This window comes from Rhinopithecus bieti, unplaced genomic scaffold (genome assembly GCF_001698545.2).
Source record: "Rhinopithecus bieti isolate Rb0 unplaced genomic scaffold, ASM169854v2 scaffold_10347, whole genome shotgun sequence".
In the NCBI taxonomy this organism is placed as follows: Eukaryota; Metazoa; Chordata; class Mammalia; order Primates; family Cercopithecidae; genus Rhinopithecus; species Rhinopithecus bieti.
Window position 1 is genome coordinate 3,972,173 of NW_016806836.1, and position 21,867 is coordinate 3,994,039.

Here is a 21,867-nt window from a genome sequence, read left to right on the forward strand (position 1 = left end):
CAGAATAGGCAAATTTATAGACACAGAAAGTCAATCAGTGGTTGCCTAGGGCTGAAGATTTCAGGGGGTGGGTTGGGAGTGATGGCCAAAAATATGATGTTTCTTCCTGTTGTTTTTTGAGAAAGGGTCTTACTCTGTCACCACGGCCCTGAACTCCCAGGCTCGAGTGATCCTCTCACCTCAGCCTCCCAAGTAGCTAGGACTACAGGTACATACCACCACACCTGGCTAATTATTTTGTTTTGTAGAGACAGGGTCTTGCTACGTTGCCAAGGCTGGTCTTGAACTCCTAGACTCAAGCGATCCTCCTACCTTAGTATCCCAAACTGCTGCGGTTACAGGCGTGAACCACCGTGCCTAGCAATACAACATTTTTCTTTTCTTTTTGTGACAGGGTCTTGCCATGTTGCCCAGAGTGCCATGCCTTTTTACAGGCACGATCCCACTACTGGTTAGCAGGGGAGTTTTGACCTGCTCTGTTTCTGATCTTGGCCAGTTTACCCCTCCTTAGGCAACCTGGTGGTCCCCCACTCCCAGGTCACCATATTGATGCCAAAGCTAGTGCAGCCAACTGATTTGCATAGTGCACTACAGCCCAGAACTCCTGGGCTCAAGTGATCCTCCCACACAGCCTCCCAAGTAGCTGAGATTATAGGTACACATCACTGTGCCTAGCTAGTGTTTCTTTATGGGGTGATGAAATGTTCTAAAATCAATTGTGTTAATGGTCACACAACTCTGTGAATATACGAAAAGCCATTAAGTAGTATACTTTAAATGGGTGAATTGTATGGAATATAAATTATACCTCAATAAAACTGTTAAAAAATAAAAATGAGATTATCCTATTAATAAATAATGCAAATCAATACCGAGATATTGTACCCAGAGCTCCAGAAGGAAGGAGGGTGCTGACATTAGATTTCTCTCCATGCCCACCCGCCGTGTCCCACAGACTCCCACACAAGCAACCTGCTGAACCCAGACCCTGCCCATGAGTAGAGGGTTCTTATCAAAGCATCAACATTCTTCTGCTTCCCTCTCAACCCCCTCCCTGCTGTCATCAGCAGGAACTGCAGCAGGTGACAGGGACTCACCGTGGGCAGCTGGCCCGACAGCAGGTGGCTGTCCTGTGCTAGCATGTTGGACACCATGATGGCTGGGAGGTCCATGGCCTGATAGGAGTAGGCAGGGAGCAGACCGTTGGGGGTGAGGCCGTGGCACAGCGGGTGGTAGCTGGCTTCGTGGTCCCCCAGGTGCAGGAGGGATGGCTCAGGGAGATTGGGAGGTGTTATCGGGGGGATCTCATAGTCTTCGTTGTTCTCGCTCTGGCTGTTGAAGGTCTAAAACATCAAAAAGACATGTTGGTGGGGGTCAGTGCCTTACAGCACAGAACATGACCGACAACATCAATAACAGCAACGACAATAATGATAGCAACCCCTTAGCAAAGGAGAGAAGGGATGACGCCTCTGCAAGGCAGAGGGTCAAGACGGTGCCCTAACTTGCTCAGACTCCTGCCCTATCCCCAAACAGATGCTTCCTCCCACCAAAGGCTCTGCACACAAAAGCCTGCCCTCCTGGAGAATGGGGGCCAGCTTCTCTGTTTCTCTCTGGTTTCCCACCAGATCTGGCCATCACAGCCCACCTTAGATCCATCTTTCCGGCCCACCCATTTCACAGATGGGGACTCAGGTCCAGGGAGGAAAGCAGTCCATCCAAGGCTGGGGGAAGAGTTGGGAATGGAGCTGAAGTGTCCTGATTCCATGCCTGGTGATCTTTCCAGGGAAGGCAGGCCATTTTCTCTTGTGCTCCCAACACTCAGCCCAGGGCTTCTCAGTCTTTCTCATCTTGGTAAATGGCACAAACATCCTCGCAGGAGCACAAGCAAGAAACCAGGAGTCACCTGGGCACCTTCCCTTCCAATACTTCCTTGTTTATTTTTTCCCACCTTGCCAAACTGTCCAGGAACCTCCAGGACAACGCTGAATAGAAATGGTGAGAGCAGACATCCTGGCCTTTTTCCTTATCATAAAGAGCTCAATATTTCACCACAAAGGATGCCATTTGCCACAGGTTCTTTGAGGTATTCATTAGCAAGTTGAGGGACCTCCTGGTGGGTCAAAGTGTGTGGCTTTATTAAAATCGCGCATGGCTTTTCAATTTTATCAAATTCTTTCCCCCTGCATCTACTGACAGGTTCAAATGACCTTTCTCCTTTAATTCAGTTAATGTAGTAAACATGTAATTTGGTTTTCTAATAAGATCGATCTTGCATTCCTGGAATAACCCCTATTTGGTCATGACGTATTATTCTTTTTATAGATTGTTGGTTTTTGTTGGCTGATATTTTGTTTAGGACTTTTGTATCAGGTTCACAAGTGTGACTGGCCTGTAATTTTCCTGTCTCATACTGTCCTTGTTGGAGTTTTAGTACCAAGGTTACATTGGCTTGAGGAGTCATTCTTCCATTTCTACACTCTGGAAGAGATTAGACCTAGCAGAAGAGAGATGTGTCAACTGGAAGATAACTCAGAAGAAATTATCCAGAATTCGGCATAGAGGGTCAAAAATATGAAAGAGAGTTTATGTGCACAGCAGGCAGAGTAAGAGTATCTAATGGATGCCTGTTCAATCAGCATTCTGGAAGGAGAAGAGTGAGAGAACAGGTCAGGGGAGAACTGAGGAGATAAGAGTTGAGAATGTTCCAGAACAGAGGAAGGATATCAAAGGCACTGGTAAATATAAAGGTAAATGTTTTTCATACTTTTTCTTTCATTTTTTAAATGGACATAAAATAATGGTACATACTTATGGATACACAGTGATGTTTTGATACAAATAATGCATAACGATCAGATCAGGGTAACTGGCATATCCAGCATCTTGAACATTTATCATTTGTGTTGGGAACATTCAACATCTTCCTTCTAGCTCTTTCAGACTGTATAACTACATAACATATTGTTACGTACAGTGTTAAATCTTAAATCAATCAAGAAATATACATATAGGTGGGGGGAAACCTAAACCACAATAGCATGTAAGAAATCACATCTTCTAGCATCACTGTATTGTTTGTTAAGAGCGTGTGTTAAAATAGTGAAGGTCACTGAGCCTGTCACAGGACCTGGTTGGTGGTGGCCAGTCCCAAGTGTCTGCTGGGTGAAGTCACTGAGCAGTGGGGATAGCTGGGTGTGCGTACAGCCTGTGGCAATGGCAGAAAGCATAAGACACCTGAATTCCATGGGGAGGAGCCCTAGACTACCGTTTACAGTGGTAGACCAGACTGAGAGGGTAAGTGCCTTGCCACCCTGGGACCCACCACCGGGACCCAGAGCCCACATGGCCCTTTGCTCATTGCCTCCCTCTGCAGAGCTGCAGTGGGATGATCTCACAGATGCGCAGTCATCTGGGAACAGGCCATGACCGTGCCCACCTTCCTGCTTCACCTTCGCCTTCTCTGTTCTCATGCTAGGGTTCCTCAGGCTGTCCTGAACTCCCCTCTCTTCCTGCCCTACGTTGCCTCCCCAGGTGGACCTCAACCAGTCTGGGTTTCGATTCTCATCTAGGTGCTGCATTTACCCTCCAGCCTTGGTCACTCATCTGAGCTCCAGGGCTGAGCCCCTCCATGCGCAGTCAATGTTCTCGTTTGTTGATCATAATACCCCTTCCCCTGGCGTGCCCCTGTGTCCTCCCCATCTCATCAAGTGACACTACCTTCCATCCAGTTCATAGAACCACGAACCTGGGAGTCACCCTCCGGCATCTCTCAAATCCAATGAAATGCCTCCAAAATATCTTTAAAATCTGTTTCTCTCTCACTGCCACTATCCTAGTTCAGGCCACCACCACCTCTTACCAGCCCTTTTCATTGGTCACTCTGGGCTGCTCTATTCTCTTTCTGTAGCCAGAGTGGTCTCTATCAAGATGATCATCACACGCTGTCAATCCTACATCAAATGGTGAGCTCCCCACTGCCTTCAGGATGAAGTCCACAGTCCCAGATCCAGCCCTGGAAGTTCTTGCATGGCCTGGCCCCGCCACCGCTCTAACCACAGTGACCTCTCCTGCCTCTGGGCTCTCCCCTACGTGGTTCCGTCTGCTGGACTGCTCCACCCACCACACGTTGTCTCTCCCATGGCTCCTACTCATCTCTCCGCAATAGGTTTTGTTTAAATGTCTTCCCTGATACTCCAGGGTAGATAAAACCCCATTTCACACACCCAAGACTGCCCAGAATTTTTCCTTGGCAACACTCATCATATAAGTAGTTAACTGACTTTTTTTTTTTTTTTTGAGGCGGAGTCTCGCTCTGTCGCCCAGGCTGGAGTGCAGTGGCGCAATCTCAGCTCACTGCAAGCTCCGCCTCCCGGGTTCACGCCATTCTCCTGCCTCAGCCTCCTGAGTAGCTGGGACTACAGGCGCCCGCCACCTCGCCCAGCTAGTTTTTTGTATTTTAGTAGAGACGGGGTTTCACCATGTTAGCCAGGATGGTCTCGATCTCCTGACCTCGTGATCCGCCCGTCTCGGCCTCCCAAAGTGCTGGGATTACAGGCTTGAGCCACCACGCCCGGCCTAACTGACTTCTTATGTGATTATTTGTCTGATGTTTAATGTGAGTTTTACTCCCTATATCCCCAGTGCCTTGGTCAGAACCTGGCACAGAGTCGGAACACAAAATAAGAGCTCAGAAACAATGAGTTGGCCTGTAATCTCAGCACTTTGGGAGGCCAAGATGGGAGGATTGCTTGAGCCCAGGAGTTTGAGGCCACTCTGGGCAACATGGTGAAACCCCATCTCTCCAAAAAAAAAAAAAAAAAAAAAATTCACTGGGTGTGGTGCCATGTACCTGAAGTCCCAGCTACTTCGGGGACTAAGGTGGAGGATCATTTGAGCCCAGGAGGTCAAGGCTGAAGCGAGCTGTGATTGTGCCACTGCACTCCAGCCTGGGTGGCAGAGTGAGACCTCATCTTAAAAAAAAAAAAAAAAAACAGAGTTGAATTGCCAGCCAGGTCCTGCGGTGGACGCCGTAAACATGCGTCTCACTCAAGCTTCATAACTGCCCTGGAGGTGGGAACTACTACTGTCCCTATCACACAGGAGGCAGTGTGGTGCAGTGGTTAAGAGCCAGGCAGCTTGGATTTGCATACTGGCTCTGCCACTTACTGCCTGTGTGTGACTCTGGGTAAATCACTAACCCTCTGATACGGTTTGGATATTTGTCCCCTCCAAATCTCACGTTGAAAAGTTACCCACTGTTACAGGTGGGGCTAAGCCAAAAGTGTTTGGGTCATGGGGCAGATCCTTCAGTAGTGGCTTGGGATACTCCCTGTGGTAATGAGCGAGTTTTCGCTCTATTCATTCACGCAAGAGCTGGTTGTTTAAAGAGACTGGCACCTCTTCCCCCCTCTCTCTCATTCTTTCTCCTGCCATGTGACATGCCCACTCCCCCCTTCACCTTCTGCCAAGAGTAAAAGCTTCCTGAGGCCTCATCAAAACCTGAGCAGATGCAGGTGCCATGCTGATACAGCCTGCACAGCCATGAGCCAATCAAACCTCTTTTCTTTGTGAAAGATCTAGTCTCAAGTATTCCTTTATGGCAATGCAAAACAGACTAAAACACCCTGTGCCTCAGTTTCCTCATGTATGAGAAAGCGAGTAATGACAGTACGTATCTACAGGGCTGCTATGAAGAGTAAACAAATCAGTAACATGTAAGTTTCTCAGGACAATGTCGAGCACACAGTCAGTGATGTCAGTGTTAGTTATTGCTATCCTTGTTGCCCTTATCTGGAGTTTCAGAGATGGTTGGGACTTCCCCAAGGACACAGAATAAGTAAACAGTGGCACACTGGGATATGGGGGACAGGGACACAAGCAAAAGGTAAGTAGAGTCAAAATGGTTGCAGGTAGTCATGAATACTCTGATACTATGGGGGGACACACACAAGGGATTGTATAGGGAGCATCAAAGGAGTAGAGTCTTGCCTTAGAATGGGCAGAGGGGTTGGGAAGGCTTCCTGGAGGTGGTGACTCTGAAATGGAAAGCCAGCAGTGGGACTCTACTTTCTGGGGTGATATGACATCTGTGGCTTATTGCCACCTAAAGAAAATCGGCTCCCAGCCCATCTCAGTGGTCAGACTGAAGACACACATCACCCTGTGGTGTTCAGACCTGTGTTGTGTGAGCTAGGAACATTCATGAATGAGGATCCTGAGCCAGTGAGCTGCTGTTTACTTATTCTGTGTCTTTGGGGAAGTCCTTTAATTGTCTTGTCATCAGTGCCTAGCACAGTGCACAGTAATGACTCATGACAACACAATAAATGGGCACAGGAAATGGGGGAATGTCCCAGGCTCTAGTTTCAAATCACAGCTGTCCTTCCCAACATACTATACACCCCTCAACCACCTGCTGTTCATGTGTTTGACCGCCACCTCCCTCCTTGTCCTTCAGCATCTTTACAATAGGTGCTGGCACAGAGCAGATGCCCAGTGAATGCTAAGTGATTGCTCAAGTCCATTCCTTTCAGTCAAAAAACAAAACTTCAATCCACTGGAACTGGCCCAATTGACCAGAAGCCTTTTGGAAAAATAAGCATATGCTGCATCAAAATATTGGAATCACACAATGATGACAATTCACTTAAAGAGGCAATTAGCACACTTAAAAATAACTAAGCATGCAAACATGAACATGCCTCTTCTGAATGCAATCAAATCCTACACGCACGACACTGAACACAAAACAACTTGTCCTGAGTACCTACTATATGCCAGGCACAGAGCCCAGCATGTCCATATACATTCTCCATTTAATTCATACGTGTTCTGTAGAGAAGTGATTATCTTCATTTTGCAGATGAGGGACATGGAGCTTAGAGAGTAGAGGTGTCACATAGCTAGATCTTGGTTGTGATTCAGACCCAGGTCTTGTGACTCCAAACCCAGTATTTTCCTACCAAATTGGCCATTCCAAGGTGCCTAATTTTCTCTCTACCACTGGCATCCTCATGAAAATACAGAAAGAGATGCCAAGTCGTAAGAGCTTTCCCAGTTAAAAATATTAGTAAAATCTTACAGGAAATCTGGGAAGAGTTACCTCTTCCTTTCCACTCATTCTTTCTCAAACCCATTCCAATCATGTTTTCATCCCACTTCCACCAAAACTGCTTAGGAAGGTCATCAATGACCTCCATCTTCTTAAATCCAGTGGTCAATGCTCAGTCTTCATCTGGCCATCTGACTTGACCTTATCAGTGGAATTTGATATAATTAGTGCATCCTCCCCCCTGGGAACAAACTTCTTCACTTGGCTTCTGGGACACCAGAGATATTGGTCCTTCAACATCACAGGCCATTTATTCTGTATGTCCTTTGTTGGTTCCCATTCTTCTCCTTAGTCTATGGATGATGACATGTCCCAGAGCTCAGATCTCAGACCCTCCTCTAAACATACTCACTCCTTGGTGCTCTCATCCAGACTTGTGGCATTATGGACCATCTGTATGCTGCTGAGCTCCAGTTCTTACCTCCAGGCCAGACCTTCCCCCTGAAACGCAGACTCACATAGCCCACTGTTATTTGTCCTTCCCTTTAGATGTTAATTGATATCTCAAACAACTTAACACATTTAAGAGAGAACCTACCCCTCCCACAGTCTTCTCCACCTCAGCTAATGGCCACTCCATCCTTCTGGTTGCTCAGGCCAGAAACCAAGATGTCATCCTTGACCCCTCTCTTCCTTTCACATCCTACACAAAATGTGTCCAAAAATGCCATCAGCTCCACCTTGAGCTATCGCCCTCTTTGCCCTGGATGACTGCAGTACTCTCCTCCCTGGCCTCTTGGCCTTCCTGCCTCCACCCTTGCTAAGGTCCATTCTCACCTCAGGGCCAGAACTATCCTGCTAAAATATAAGCTGTGCTCACAACCCTCTAGGGCTCTCCTTCTCACTCAGATAAGGAACAATGGCCCCCACCCCGTGCTATGTAGTGTTGCTTTCCCCAATCCCACATGTCCTTTTTTACCTCTCTGACATCATCATCTCCTATTCCTCTTGTTCATACCACTCCAGCTACTCCAGGCACATTTCTGCCCCAGAGTCTTTGCAATGGCTGCTCCCTCCCTTTAGAACACTCTGCTCTCAATATCCACACAGCCTATTGTTTTTTCGCCACTGAATGGTCTTGACACCCCTATAGAAAATCAACTGGCCATAGATGTATTGGTTTATTTCTAGACTCTCAATTCTATTTCGTTGGTCTATATGCCTGTCCTTATGCCAGTACCACATTGTTTTGATTACTGTTGCTTTATGGAAATTGGGAAGTGTGAGTCCTCCAGCCTGTTATTTTTTTAAGATTATTGGTGTTTTCAGGCCCCCTTGCAATTTCACATGAATTTGAGGATCAGATTTTCCATTCCTGCAGAAAAGACCAGTGGAAATTTGATAGGGATTGCACTGAATCTGTAGATGCTCAGATACTATTTCCATCTCAACAATATTGTCTTCCAATCCACAGACATGGATATCTTTCAATTTATTTAGATCTTTAATTTCTTTTGGCAATGTTGTGTAGTTTTCAGTTTAGAAGTTTTTTCCCCTTCTTAGTTAAATTTATTCCTACATATTTTATTCTCTTAGATGTTATTATATATGGAATTGTTTTTTTTAGTTTCCTTTATGGGTTGTTCATTGTTGGTTTATAGAAACACAAGTGGTTTTTCCATACTGACCTTGCCTTGAAACTTTGATGAATTCATTTATTAACTATTTGTTATAATTTTAAGGAACAGCAAAAATTTTACACCATTGGAGGAACCAAAGTAGAAGAAAACAGAACTTTATCAATCTAGAAAAATCTGTGAAAAAAATAGGATTGAACTATCAAACATAATAAAGAATACTCATAAAATGGCAGCATTAAGACTAAATATTCATAACACAATAGGAATGATTTCAATTGCTTCATTAAAAGACAAAATATTTTTATTAAAATACATACAGTATATGATTTATAATAGACATGCCTAAAATAAAATGACCTGTAAGGTTAAAAATAAATAGACATTAGCCAAGCGTGGTGGCTCATGCCTGTAATCTCAGTACTTTGGGAGACCAAGGTGGGCAGATCACCTCAGGTCAGGAGTCCAAGATGAGCCTGGCCAACATGGTGAAACTCCAACTCTACTAAAAATACAAAAATTTGTTGGGCATGGTGGCGAGTGCCTGTAATCCCAGCTACTCAGGAGGCTGAGACAGGAGAATCCCTTGAACCTGGGAAGTGGAGGTTGCAGTGAGCTGAGACTGTGCCACTGTCCTCCATCCTGAGTGACAGAACGAGACTCTGTCATAAAACAGACAGATAGATGGATGGATGGATAGATAGATAGATAGATAGATAGATAGATAGATAGATCAGGCCAATAAAAAGCAGAGTGGCAAAATTAATTACAAATTAAGTACAAATCAGGGCAAAAAAAGCATTAAAATATCAAAAGGAACACTTAAGTCAATAAATGATATAAATCTAAGAAGAAATCAGACATAAACTTTTATGTAAATTGATAAAACCATAGAAATATAAAATGTAAAAAATTGTTCGTACAAAACCATAAACAAAATGGGCAAATCACAGTCAGAAATGAGTGAGGATTGAGGATTTGAATAACACAATTCACTCTTTTGATTTATTCTTTTCAAATGTCCATGGAACGCTCACAAAATATAACCAGGTAAGCTACAAAGAGAATCTCAAACTCTTTAAAAGGTATACATTAGATAGATCACATTCTAAGACCTAAATACACTGACACGCTTTGGCTCCGCATCCCCATCCAAATCTCATGTCAAATTGTAATTCTCAGAGTTCAGGCAGGGGCTTGGTGGAAGGTGATTGGATCATGGGGACTGATTTCCCCCTTGCTGTTCTCGTGATTAAGTAAGTTCTCACAAGATCGGGTTGTTTGAAAGTGTGTAGCCCTTCCCCCATCTCCCTCTCTCCTGCTGCCATGTGAAGATGTACTTGCTTCCCTTTCACCCTTCTACCATGATTGTAAGTTTCCTGAGGCCTCCCTAGCCATGCCTCCTGTACAGCCTGTAGAACTGTGAATCAATTAAACCTCTTTTCTTTACAAACTACCCAGTCTCAGGTAGTTCTTTCTAACAATGTGAAAACAGACTAGTACATGTACCAACCTAGTTATTAACAAAAACAAACAAGCTGAATAAAAATGGAGGGAGGGAAATCCTCCTACATACTTAAACACTTTAAGAGCAATCATCTAAGTAACTTCTGTGTTAAAGAGGAAATCACAACTGAAATGATGAGACTACCACCTGACAAAACTTTTGAGAGATGGACAATGAAAAATTATACCTTTTATCGAAACGAATTTATTAGAAGACAAGAAAGACAAACAAACTCAGCACTCAACTCAAAAAGGTGGAAACAGAATAATAAAATAAACGGAAAGTCTATAGGAGAAAACGTAATACAATGGAAAACAAATTTTAGATAAGAAATGTAAGGAAGAGATAGTTTTTTGAAAAGCCTAATAAGGAACCACCGACAAGAAAAAAGAAAACGATACCCAAAAGGGAATGAAAAATATATTACTTCTTTAAAAGCCATTGAGAATTCCTTTGATACAGTATCAGGCTAATTTTGATCAATATTTATAATTTTCAGCTTGTTAATTCTACCATTTAAATCTTCCAAACTATTACTTTCCTTTTTCTGCTTGATCCTTTGATTTCTGAGAGAAGTGTTTTAAAAATTTCCACTGTGATTGTGATTTTATCAACCTGCTGTATTGCTTCATATATTTCAAAGCTATGTTGCTTTATATATTTTTGCTTCATATACTTCAAAGTTATGTTGTTATGTATTTACAAATCAATTGTTATTGTATCTGCTTGGTGAAGTGTTCCTTTTATTAGTGACGGCTTTCTACTTTATCCCAGTTAGTGCTCACATGAAGGTTCTCAGGCTGCCATTTTGACTATCGATCTCCATTTCCCACCACCATGCTGTATAAGAAAGAGGTGAAGATTCGCTGAGGGAGTAGTGGGTGATCTGACCTTTCTCCCAAGAGCTTGTTAAGAGTTGGAGTATAGCATAAAAGGAGAAGTGGCATTCACTCCCTGGAGATGCACGGTGAGAAATGATTCTTAGGAGAACCCAACTTGTGTCCCTAGAGTTGAATCCCGATTATGTATTCCAACAACCTTCAAGCTTTGTTGGGAGCAATATTTGAAATACATGGAAACATAAGGTGCTGTAATTCTCATGTATCGAGAGTTACATTGTTGATCTGCAGAAAGAGCTCTGGCTTTGGAGTTACACTGACACGGGGAATCTTACTTGCTGAGGGCTTCTGGTAATTTATCCAAAATGCCTACTACTCAGTTTCCCTTGCCTACAAAACCCCACCTGAGAGCCGAGGGAGCTACACAAGGAAACAAATGGGAAAACACACGAACAGAAAGTCAGCATAAATCCCACACACACACCCAAGGAAGAAAAAAAAGACCTCAGATGATAAGCAGAACAAGTAAAAAACGGCATTTTCATTTTACAGATGAGGAAACTGAGGTTCAAAAGGGAAAAATGACTTATCCAAAGTCATATGGGTAGCACTTATGAAAATGAGGACAAGAAGCCCTGCCTACCAGTAGCCAAAGCTTTGCTCTGCCACTGTTCCAGCTCCTCCCAACACACACATGAACCCTGGGTTAGGCCAGGGCAGGCCTGCTCTACGCCTCTTGTTCCAGTGTCAGGTTAACAGTGTTTTCTTTCACTCTAAACAGTGTCTTGGTTTGGCCAATGAACTATATGGTCACCCTTCCATCTTGCCATTTTAACAAGTAAAACGCACACCAGCCAGAATATCTCAGCTACCACATCACCGATCGTTAGGGAAATGCAAATCAAAACCATAATGAGATACCATCTCACACCAGTCAGAATAGCTATTAAGAAAAAGTTGGCCGGGCGCGGTGGCTCAAGCCTGTAATCCCAGCACTTTGGGAGGCCGAGACAGGCGGATCACGAGGTCAGGAGATCGAGACCATCCTGGCTAACACGGTGAAACCCCGTCTCTACTGAAAATACAAAAAACTAGCCGGGCGAGGTGGCGGGCGCCTGTAGTCCCAGCTACTCGGGAGGCTAAGACAGGAGAATGGCGTGAACCTGGGAGGCGGAGCTTGCAGTGAGCTGAGATCCGGCCACTGCACTCCAACCTGGGTGACAGAGAGAGACTCCGTCTCAAAAAAAAAAAAAAGAAAAGAAAAGTCAAAAAATAACAGATCCTGGCAAGGTTAGAGAGAAAAGGTAAAACTTACACTGTTGGTAGGAGTGTAAATTAGTTCAACCGTTGTGGAAAGCAATATAGCAATCACTCAAAGAACGAAAAGCAGAACTACCATTCATTCAACCCAACAATCCCATTACCGGATATATACCCAGAGGAACATAAATCATTCTTCCATAAAGACACATGTATGCAAATGTTTGTTGCAGGACTATTCACAGCAGACATGGAATCAACCTGAATGACCATCAACGGCAGATTGGATAAAGAAAATGAGGTATGTAGTACATATACACAGTATACACCATGGAATACTATGCAATCATAAAAAAGAATGACATGTCTTCTGCAGGAACATGGATGGAGTTGGAGGCCACTGTCCTTAGCAAACTGATGCAGGAACAGAAAAGCAAATACCACATGTTCTCATTCATGAGTGAGAGCTAAATGACAAGAACTCATAAACACAAAAAAGGAACAGCAGACACTGAGGTCTACTTGAGGGTGGGAGGAGGGAGAGGAGCAGAAAAAATAACTAATGGGTACTAGGCTGAATGCCTGGGTGATAAAATAATCTGTACAACAAATCCCCATGATACAAGTTTATACCTATATAACAAACCTTCACATGTACCCCTGAACCTAAAATACAAGTTTTTGAAAAGTCATCTCAGCTAAAAGACTGTAGTGCAATTCAGTGTTTCTCAACTCTGTTTTCACAACAGAGAATGGCATCTTATCCAAACTCCAAATCCCATCAACTGGAGTTGAGCTCCTAGCACTGTAACTTCTTACCACGGGGATAGTGATTTCATGAATTCTGCCGGGAATGAAACGCAATTTTGTCAGGCTTGTCTGTGTCCATAATGACCGAGTCAAATTAATCATCTCAGATAATACCCCTGTGTCACCCATCCCAGACATGTTTAATAGAATCTTTCTGATTCGAGTCTCACCATACATCTGATCTGGAGAATTGCAGCACTTCTGAAAATCAGGACAATTATGCCTTTTGCTTGGCCTGTCATTTTCCTGGACTAAATTTGCTCCTTAAAAAATAAAAAACTAAAATTCCGTATCATATATAAGCCAAACGGGAGTGAAAAGCCATATCGTTAAAATGAAGCGTGGATTCTGGAGGAGGTGGGGGAGGGGAATGTAATATCTTTTTTCAGCCTTTATCTACAGGCAGAACCTCCGAGCCGAGCCAGGGCACTCACACAGGAATGCGTCTAATACCCTCCCGCCGGCAGTCTGCCACACTGCCAGCCACGGTTGCTCTGTGGCTATTCCTGACCCTGAAATGTTTGGATCGGGGCAGACAGAGGCATCATAATGGGACAATGACAGACAGTCACATTAGACAGGAGTTTTGTTGACTAAAACCCTATCTGGGAACAAACATGATAATCCCCATGTGTTCTGGCTCGGAACACAATCTGACTCAAGCTGCAGTTCCAGCAGCATCCTGGGTGATTCACCGTGCAGGGACGGGGAGGCTCTGGAAAGATACATGATTGGTGGGTGGGTCTGGGGGTCCTTTTCTTTAGGAAGAAGCAGTCCCAGCAGAACTTAAGTAGCAAAAGTGGCAAGGCTGGGGATAACTTGTGGGCAACAGCATTTGAATGAGAAGAGGCAGCCTGAACCAGGCATTGCCCCCATCTTACAGTTAAAAGTGAGTTAAGGAAGCTCACTTTTCCAATAAGTGGTAGACTTTTTTGGGGGGGTGTGGCAGTGGGGGGAGACAGGGTCTAGCTCTGTCAGCCAGGCTAGAGTGCAGTAGCATGATCTTGGCTCACTGCAGCCTCTGACTCCCGGGCTCAAGCCATCCTCCCATCGCAGCCTCCTGAATAGCTGGGACTACAGGCACCAGCCACCAAACCTGGTTAATTTTTTTGTATTTTTTTGTAGAGATGGGGTTTTGCCATGTTGCCCAGGCTGGTCTCAAACTCCTGAGCTCAAGCGATCCACCCACCTTGGCCTCCCAAAGTGCTGGGATTATAGACGTGAGCCACTGTGCCAAACTCTGTTTTGTTAATTGACTTTTCTTTTTTGAAACAGGGTCTTGCTCTGTTGCTCAGGCTGGAGTACAGTGGCATGATCACAGCTCACTGCAGCCTCAATCTCCCGGGTTCAAGCAATCTTCCCACCTGAGACTCCCAAGAAGCTGAGACTAGAGGCATGTGCCATCATGTCCCACAAATTTTTCTTTTTTTTTTGTAGAGACAGGGTCTTGCTATATTGCCCAGACTGGTCTCAAACTCCTGGCCTCAAGCAATCCTCCCTGCTTTCCATTCCGCAGTACTGGGATTACGTGAGTGAGCTACCATGCCCAGCCTCAAATGACGTTTTTATAGCTACATATCCAACTGCCTCTTTGATACTTTCCTTCCCTTGGATGTCCCACACAAGGGCCCAGCAAACTTTTTCTGCAGATAATACATATTTTTGGCTTTGTGAATCATATGGTCTCTGTCACAACTATTCAACTCTATTGCTATAGCATGAAAGTAGTCATAGGCCATATTTAAACTAAGGAAGATCCCATGTTCCAGTAAAGCTTTATTTACACAAAACACGTGGAGGGTCAGATTTGGTCAAAGGCCCATGATTTCTTTGACATGTCCAGAACTGAGCTCGTGGTCCTCCTTGTACCCACCAAGTCCGTTTCCCCCTCAGTACTCCTCTACCGGTGGCTCCATTTGGGAACCTGGGAGTGATGTTCAGTTCCTCCCTCTCTCACTCCCATTTCCAATCAGTCACAAAGTCCTGCCAGCCCCACCTCCCCATGTATCTCAAATCTTCCCACCATGATCCATCTGCAGAGCAACCATCCTAGTCCAAGCGGTTATCACCTCCCACAAGGACTGCTATAATCGCCTCCTCAATGATCTCCTAACTTCTAATCTCCTTCCTTCCAAATTGTTCTCTCCATAGCAGCCAGGGTAGAGGTTCTACACACAAAACTGATAGTGATACTCCTGTTAGGTGATGTCCCCTTTACGCTCAGGATACAGTGTGTGTGAAATCCTCTCTTCAGCCTGCAAAGTCCTGCATGATCCAGCCCAGTCGCGTTCCAGTCTCACCTCCTATGACACCCCCTCATCGCTATGGCCAGCCTGGATGGTGTCTGACATGCCACGTGCCTTTCTCCTTCAGGGTGGACTCGAACATCACTCCCAGGTTCCCATCTTGAGCCACTGGTGGAGAAATACTGAGGGGGAAACATGCTTGGTGGGTATGAGGAGGACCACAAGCTCAGTTCTGGACATGTCAACATTCCTAAAACAGTTAGGATCAGCAAATCACAGACCATGGACCAAATCTGGCCCTCCACTTTTTTTTTTTTTTTTATAAACCCCACATGAATGTGTTTCATGTTCTAAAATCACCATTACCTCTGCCATTTTTCTATTGTTTTATTCTATGTATTTGCATATTACATGCTACAAATATTACTCCTGATTTGCCACTTGATTTATAACTTCTGCCATATCAAGGGTTTTACATTTATGTTAATAACATTAAATGTATTAATGTATGATTTCTGGCTTTCACATCATGCTTAGAAAATGGCTTCTCTATGCTGGTATTACTAAGACATTCAACCATGACATTTTTCAGACACGGGCCTGGCTGGATCTGAAGGCCACGATCCTTCCTTACGCCACACTACTTTCCCACAGTAGCCTCAAAGTGGGAGCTCCTTTGGCTCCAAGACATTGTGAGATGCTTAGACTTCCCTTTAAATCACTACAAGGGATGCCACGCCATATGAACATGCCCTGCCCACATGTCAATGCTGGGAGGCCTTACAAGGGAGGTGGGGGTATCCCAGCTCCTACACGATCACTCCTGATGCTGTCCTGGGTCACTCACCTCTGTCCACATCACACGTGGTTGGGAGCTGCTCTTGACCATCCCAGCCGTCATTCAGATAAGTCTCCCAGCTCTTCTACCGCACTCCCTCCACTCCAACCGCATTCCTCAAACATGCCAGGCACACTTCCACTGTGGGGCCTTGGCACTGGCTGTTCCTTCTACTGCAATGTCCTTTCCCAGATCTCACTCCCTCGCCCCTTCAAGTCTTTGCTCAAATGTCACTATCTCAGCAGCACCTTCCCTGGCCACCCTGTTTGCAAGTGGAGCTCCTGCTGGCACACCCAGTTCCCCTACCTGCTCAGTTTCCCCACAGAACTGTTACCTGCAAACATACAGTATACTTTACTTTTTAAAAATAATGATTATGGCTGGTTGCGGTGGCTCATGTCTGTAATCCTAGCACTTTGGGAGGCCAAGGCAGGTGGACCACTTGAGGTCAGGAGTTCAAGACCAGCCTGGCCAACATGGTGAAACCCCGTCTCTACTAAAAATACAAAAATTAGCCGGGCATAGTGGTGCACGCCTGTAATCCCAGCTACTCAGGAGGCTGAGGCAAGAGAATTGCTTGAACCTGGGAGGCGGAGGTTGCAGTGAGCTGAGATTACACCACTGCACTCCAGCCTGGATGACACAGCAAGACTCCAACTCAAAATAATAATAATAATAATAATAATAATAATGATTATTGCCTGTCCCCTTCACTAGGATATAAATTCCATCATTTGGTCACTGATATATTCCAAGGGCCAAGGACAGTACCTTGCACATAGTAGGTCCTCAATAAACATTTACTGAACAAAAGAATGCATGAATGAGTAAGGACTGGAGTGTCTGACTGCTTTGTTCACAGTCTCATCTTAGCGCCTACACCGCTGCCCGGCACACAGTAGGTGCTTAGTAAATATGTTTTGGAGTGAATGAATGAACGTCCTAATGGTCTGCTATGGCATTGGGCCCGGTGCTGCACCATCTTTCCTGCAAGCTGTAAGTCAGCAAAGGTCTGAAAGCAGCCTCCCCGTCAGAGACGCTGTTCAGCATGAAATCATTCTAACTTGGCCCATCAGGGTCTCCTGGTTCCCGATCCTTATCTTAGCATCTCCCCATGAAGATTTGAGCCCCTACCTCTGGCAGGCTGTGTGACCTTGGACAAGTCACTGACCCCTTTTCTGGGCCTCAGTTACACCAACTGTAAAAAGGGGCAATTGGATCAAGGATTTTAAAAATCAAATTCAATTCATGCCTGTGCTCCTTGTGTGCAGGTACCCAGGCACACACAAGGCAGTGCTGATTTTAAAAGCAGCAAAAATGATGAGTAGGCTCTCTAGTTGTTTCTGTCTTAAAATAAGCTTCTGGAAAAATGATGTCTATTTGCAGCTTTTTTTTCTTTCCCATTTCTACCTTCTGAAAACGACAGAAGTAGCATTGCCTAAAAATGTGCCAAGCGCCAGCTGCCTGTGGATGAAGGCACTTAAGTTCTCCAAGAATGGTCCTCATGAGTGCCCTGAGATCCCAGGACACCAGGCTGTGCAGTGAAGTCCTCTAGAGCACACTGCTCCATGGACACTGCCCTGCTCAGACCCTTCAGAGCAGGGTCCCAGCCTCGGCTTGGTATCCACGGCCTCCTGGACCAAGTCCTGCAACCTTGCCTGATACTAGCCACAGTGAACTCACTGTAGCCCCCAGACACTGCATTCTGTGGTATCACCGTGCCCCTGGGTGTGCTGGCCCCTCTGCTCATCCATTTTCCTCCCAGGAGACAGTGACAGGACTTCTACACAATACCCTACTGCCTTCCCAGGTGGTGGCACAACAAATGGGGCCCAGTGATCTGGGCAGAATAGAGCAAGGCCTGCTCCTCTTGCAGCCTGGACCCCATGCTCCTGTTACTATGCCCCAAACATTCCATCAGGGGACTGCCACCCAGAGCTCATCTACTCCCCTAAGATGTAGTGAGCACCCACTCTGAACTAGGCTTGTGCTGCAACCTACAGTTACTAGTAAAATTTTTTAAAAAATAGCTCAGCCCCCATCCTCACATTGTTCTGACCTGCTTTTCTAAAGCTTTTTTCAAAAAGTAATAGCAGAAACCATTTATATAGCACTTACCATGGGTAGGGGTATCCCTATCCTATGTACTTTTCACACATGAATTTGTTAATCTTCACAATAACTCTATGAGGCAGGTGTTATTATTATACCCATTTCACAGAGGAAAAAACAGAGCCACAGAAATGTGAAACTTGCACAAAGTCACACAACTGGTAAGAAGGGATGGAGCCATGATTCCAACTCAGTGGTTCAGCTCAGGGGAACTGAATCCAGCCAACAACCAAAAGACGGAACTTGGAAGTGAATCCCCCTTCAGTCAAGCCATCAGATGAGACCACAGCCCTGATTGTCACATTAAGATCTCCAAGAGATCTTAAGCCAGAGGCACCCCATGAAGCCACACTTGATTCCTGACCTGCAGTAACTGAGATGATTAACATATGCTGGGTTTTTTTTTTTTTTTTTTTCCTGAGACAGAGTCTTGCTCTATTGCCCAGGCTGGAGTTCAGTGGCGTGATCTCGGCTCACTGTAACCTCCACCTCCTGGATTCAAGTGATTCTCTGGCCTCAGCCTCCTGAGTAGCTGGGATTACAGACACATGCCACCACACCCAGCTAATTTTTATATTTTTAGTAGAGATGGAATTTCTCCATATTGGCCAGGCTGGTCTTGAACTCCTGACCTCAAGTGATCCACCCATCTATGCCTCCCAAAGTGCTAGGATTACAGGCATGAACCACTGTGCCCAGCCCTAATATATGCTGTTTTTAAAATTAAAAAGCCTAGTTCATGAATTGGCACCCTTAACGACCGTGTGATTCTGCTTCTTTATAAACAGAAGGGACTGGGCTCCCGCATGTGTGATGCTGAGCTTCCATGTTGATTCTGTCTTCATAGGCAGCTTCTGACTGCCTCCTCTCCCATTCTCTAACTGCTCTTCAGGGTGGGCATGTACCGGTGCCCCACCAGCTTATGAACCCCCTCAGCATGGGCTCTCCCCTTGCAGTGCTTGGGGAAGGCAAGGTACACTAGGCCAGCACTTCTCCACCTGTAACGTGCACACAAATCAAGTAGGGATCTGTTAAAACAAAGATTCTGATTTAGGAGACTCTAAATCAGATTCTGGGTGGGGACTGAGACACTGCATGCCTAACAAGCTCCAGGGGATGATGCCGGTCCGTGACCACACTGGGGATAGCACGGCCTGAATCATTAAAAGCACTTTGACTCAGACTAACCACGGTTCAAATTCCAGTCTGTCACATGCAGCTGGGAGTCCTTGACCTCTGAGAAGAGAAGAGGCTTACTCAAGGTCACACAATAAATTAGAGTTACCTGGAGCCATAACCAAAACCCAGTGTTCTCCCTTCTAGTCCAGAGTCCCCAGAATGCAGCTAAATCCACCCTCCTAAGTTCTGAGTCTGGACACATTTGAGTGTGTGCGTGTATATCCCTGTATGCGCCTACACCCGTGAATGAGTGTCAGATGTGCTTGTGAATGTGTCTAAACAGCATCTGTACCAGTGGGTTTCTGAGAGTTGTTCATCACCAGATATTAGCTTACCAGATACCAACTCCACTCCTACCATGTGCCAGGTCCCTGCCCCCATGAAACCCACAGTCTAGGAGGAAAGCAGCCATTAAGCAAATAAACAGAAACTAAAATCTCATTTGTGTGTGCTTGTGCACATGTGAGAGTACTGCTCACATTAGCCCAAGAGCCAGGTGATTTATTATCTCCATTTCATTGCAGAAACTGAGGCAACGAGAGATTAAGTAACTTGCCCAGAAGCACACAGCAATGCTCGACGTGCCTTTCCATACACTGAGCATGCCTACAAGTTGTGTTTGTATTTGCTTGTATTTGTGCATGAATGTATCTGTATACAAGCATGTGTGTGTCTGTGACCAGAGAAACTTTTCCAAAGATATCTTCACATGTTCCATTAACAAGATTTTCTGGCACTGCAGCACAGCATCACAAAAACCACACATACACACACATACACACGCATAGGCATGTGCTTTAAGATGTTGATGTTTTGGTCGGGCGCGATGGCTCATGCCTATAATCCCAGAACTTTGGGAAGCCGAGGTGGGCAGATCACGAGGTCAAGAGATTGAGACCATCTTGGCCAACATGGTGAAACCCCGTCTCTACTAAAAATACAAAAATTAGCTGGGTGTGGTAGCGTGTGCCTGTAATCCCAGCTACTCGGGAGGCTGAAGCAGGAGAATTGCTTGAACCCAGGAGGTGGAGGTTGCAGTGAGCCAAGATCGTGACACTGCACTCCAGCCTGGAGACAGAGCAAGACTCAGTCAAAAAAAAAAAAGAAAAGAAAAGAAAAAATGTTGATATTTCAAACATTTCCTAAAACTCTGTCCACAGGGAAATAGAAGTGGAAGGCCAAAGCCTGCAGAGCTGAGCAGATCTGGGGAAGCCCGTGCCACCTGCTTCCCTGGGGCAAGCCACAGCCAGAGCAATTTCACAGCTCATCATCCATTATGAGGCTAAAATAATTCCTCCCCTCCCAGGAACTTAAATACATTGTTCAGGCCGTAAAAGGCTCGTCCATCCATGTTCCCAGTGGGAACGTACTACCCTAGTGACCGGATTAACACAAGATACAAATGACCAAACCTGGCTAGGTTCCCTTCCCTGACCGCCCTGTCTCTAAAATTTGAGATACTTGTAAAAATACAATGCCTTGATCTTTCTCTTTTTTTCATACCTTATTGAGGCATAGAATACAACAGAAAAGTGCACAAATCATAAATGTACAGCTCAATGAATTTTCATAAAATGAACAGATTTGTGTAAACAGCACTCAAAGGGAGGGAGAAAACCTTCCCAGCACCTCTGAAGCCCCTCAAAGTCCCTCTAGTCACTCCCCACCCCTCTTCCAGGATAACTGCAATTCACATTCTATCTCCATTGATTAGTTTTGCCTGTTCACGTGCAGTATGTAAATGGCATTGTCTAGAGAGTTCTGTCTTGTCTGGTTTCTTTCACTCAATGTGTTTGTGAGACTCATCTGCTTGATGGCATGTGGTTACACATCATTCATTCTCATTGCTGCATAGTAGTCCACTGTGTAAGAATATTTCAGAATCATTTATCCAGTCTACTGTTGATGAGCATTTGGATTGTTTTCAGTTTTGAGCTTTAATGAAAAACACTCCTATAAATATTTTTTTTTTTTTTTTTTTGAGAAAGGGTCTCACTCTGTCACCAAGGCTGGAGTGCAATGGCTCACTGCAGCCTCAATCTCCAGGTGTCTCCAGCCACATGTCTCAAGTGATCCTCCCACCTTAGCCTCTCAAGTAGCTGGGACTACAGGTATGTACCACCACACCTGGCTAATTGTTTAGTTTTTTAAAACAGGGGTCTCACTACGTTGCCCAGGCTGGTCTTGAACTCCTGGGCTCAAGTGATCTTCCCACCTCAGAATTCCAAAGTGCTAGGATTACAGGCGTGAGCCACCATGCCTGGCCTGAATATTCTTATGTGCATCTTTTGGTGAACATACAAAGGCATTTGTGGAGTTGAACTACTGAGTCACAGAGACATATGTTCAGCTTTAGATACTGCAAAATGGCATCTATGGTGGTAC

At 45.1% G+C, this 21,867-nt stretch overlaps 1 protein-coding gene across 2 annotated transcripts in view; it reads right to left on the reverse strand.

Moving 5' to 3' along the window:
* The window catches only part of TOX2 (TOX high mobility group box family member 2), a 160,061-nt gene that overhangs the window by 64,664 nt on the left and 73,530 nt on the right, over positions 1–21,867 (reverse strand). For both annotated transcript variants that reach the window (XM_017878035.1, XM_017878036.1), the window contains exon 3: positions 1,098–1,343. In XM_017878035.1, the coding sequence (XP_017733524.1) occupies positions 1,098–1,343 (246 nt within the window). The remainder of the gene's footprint in view (positions 1–1,097; positions 1,344–21,867) is intronic.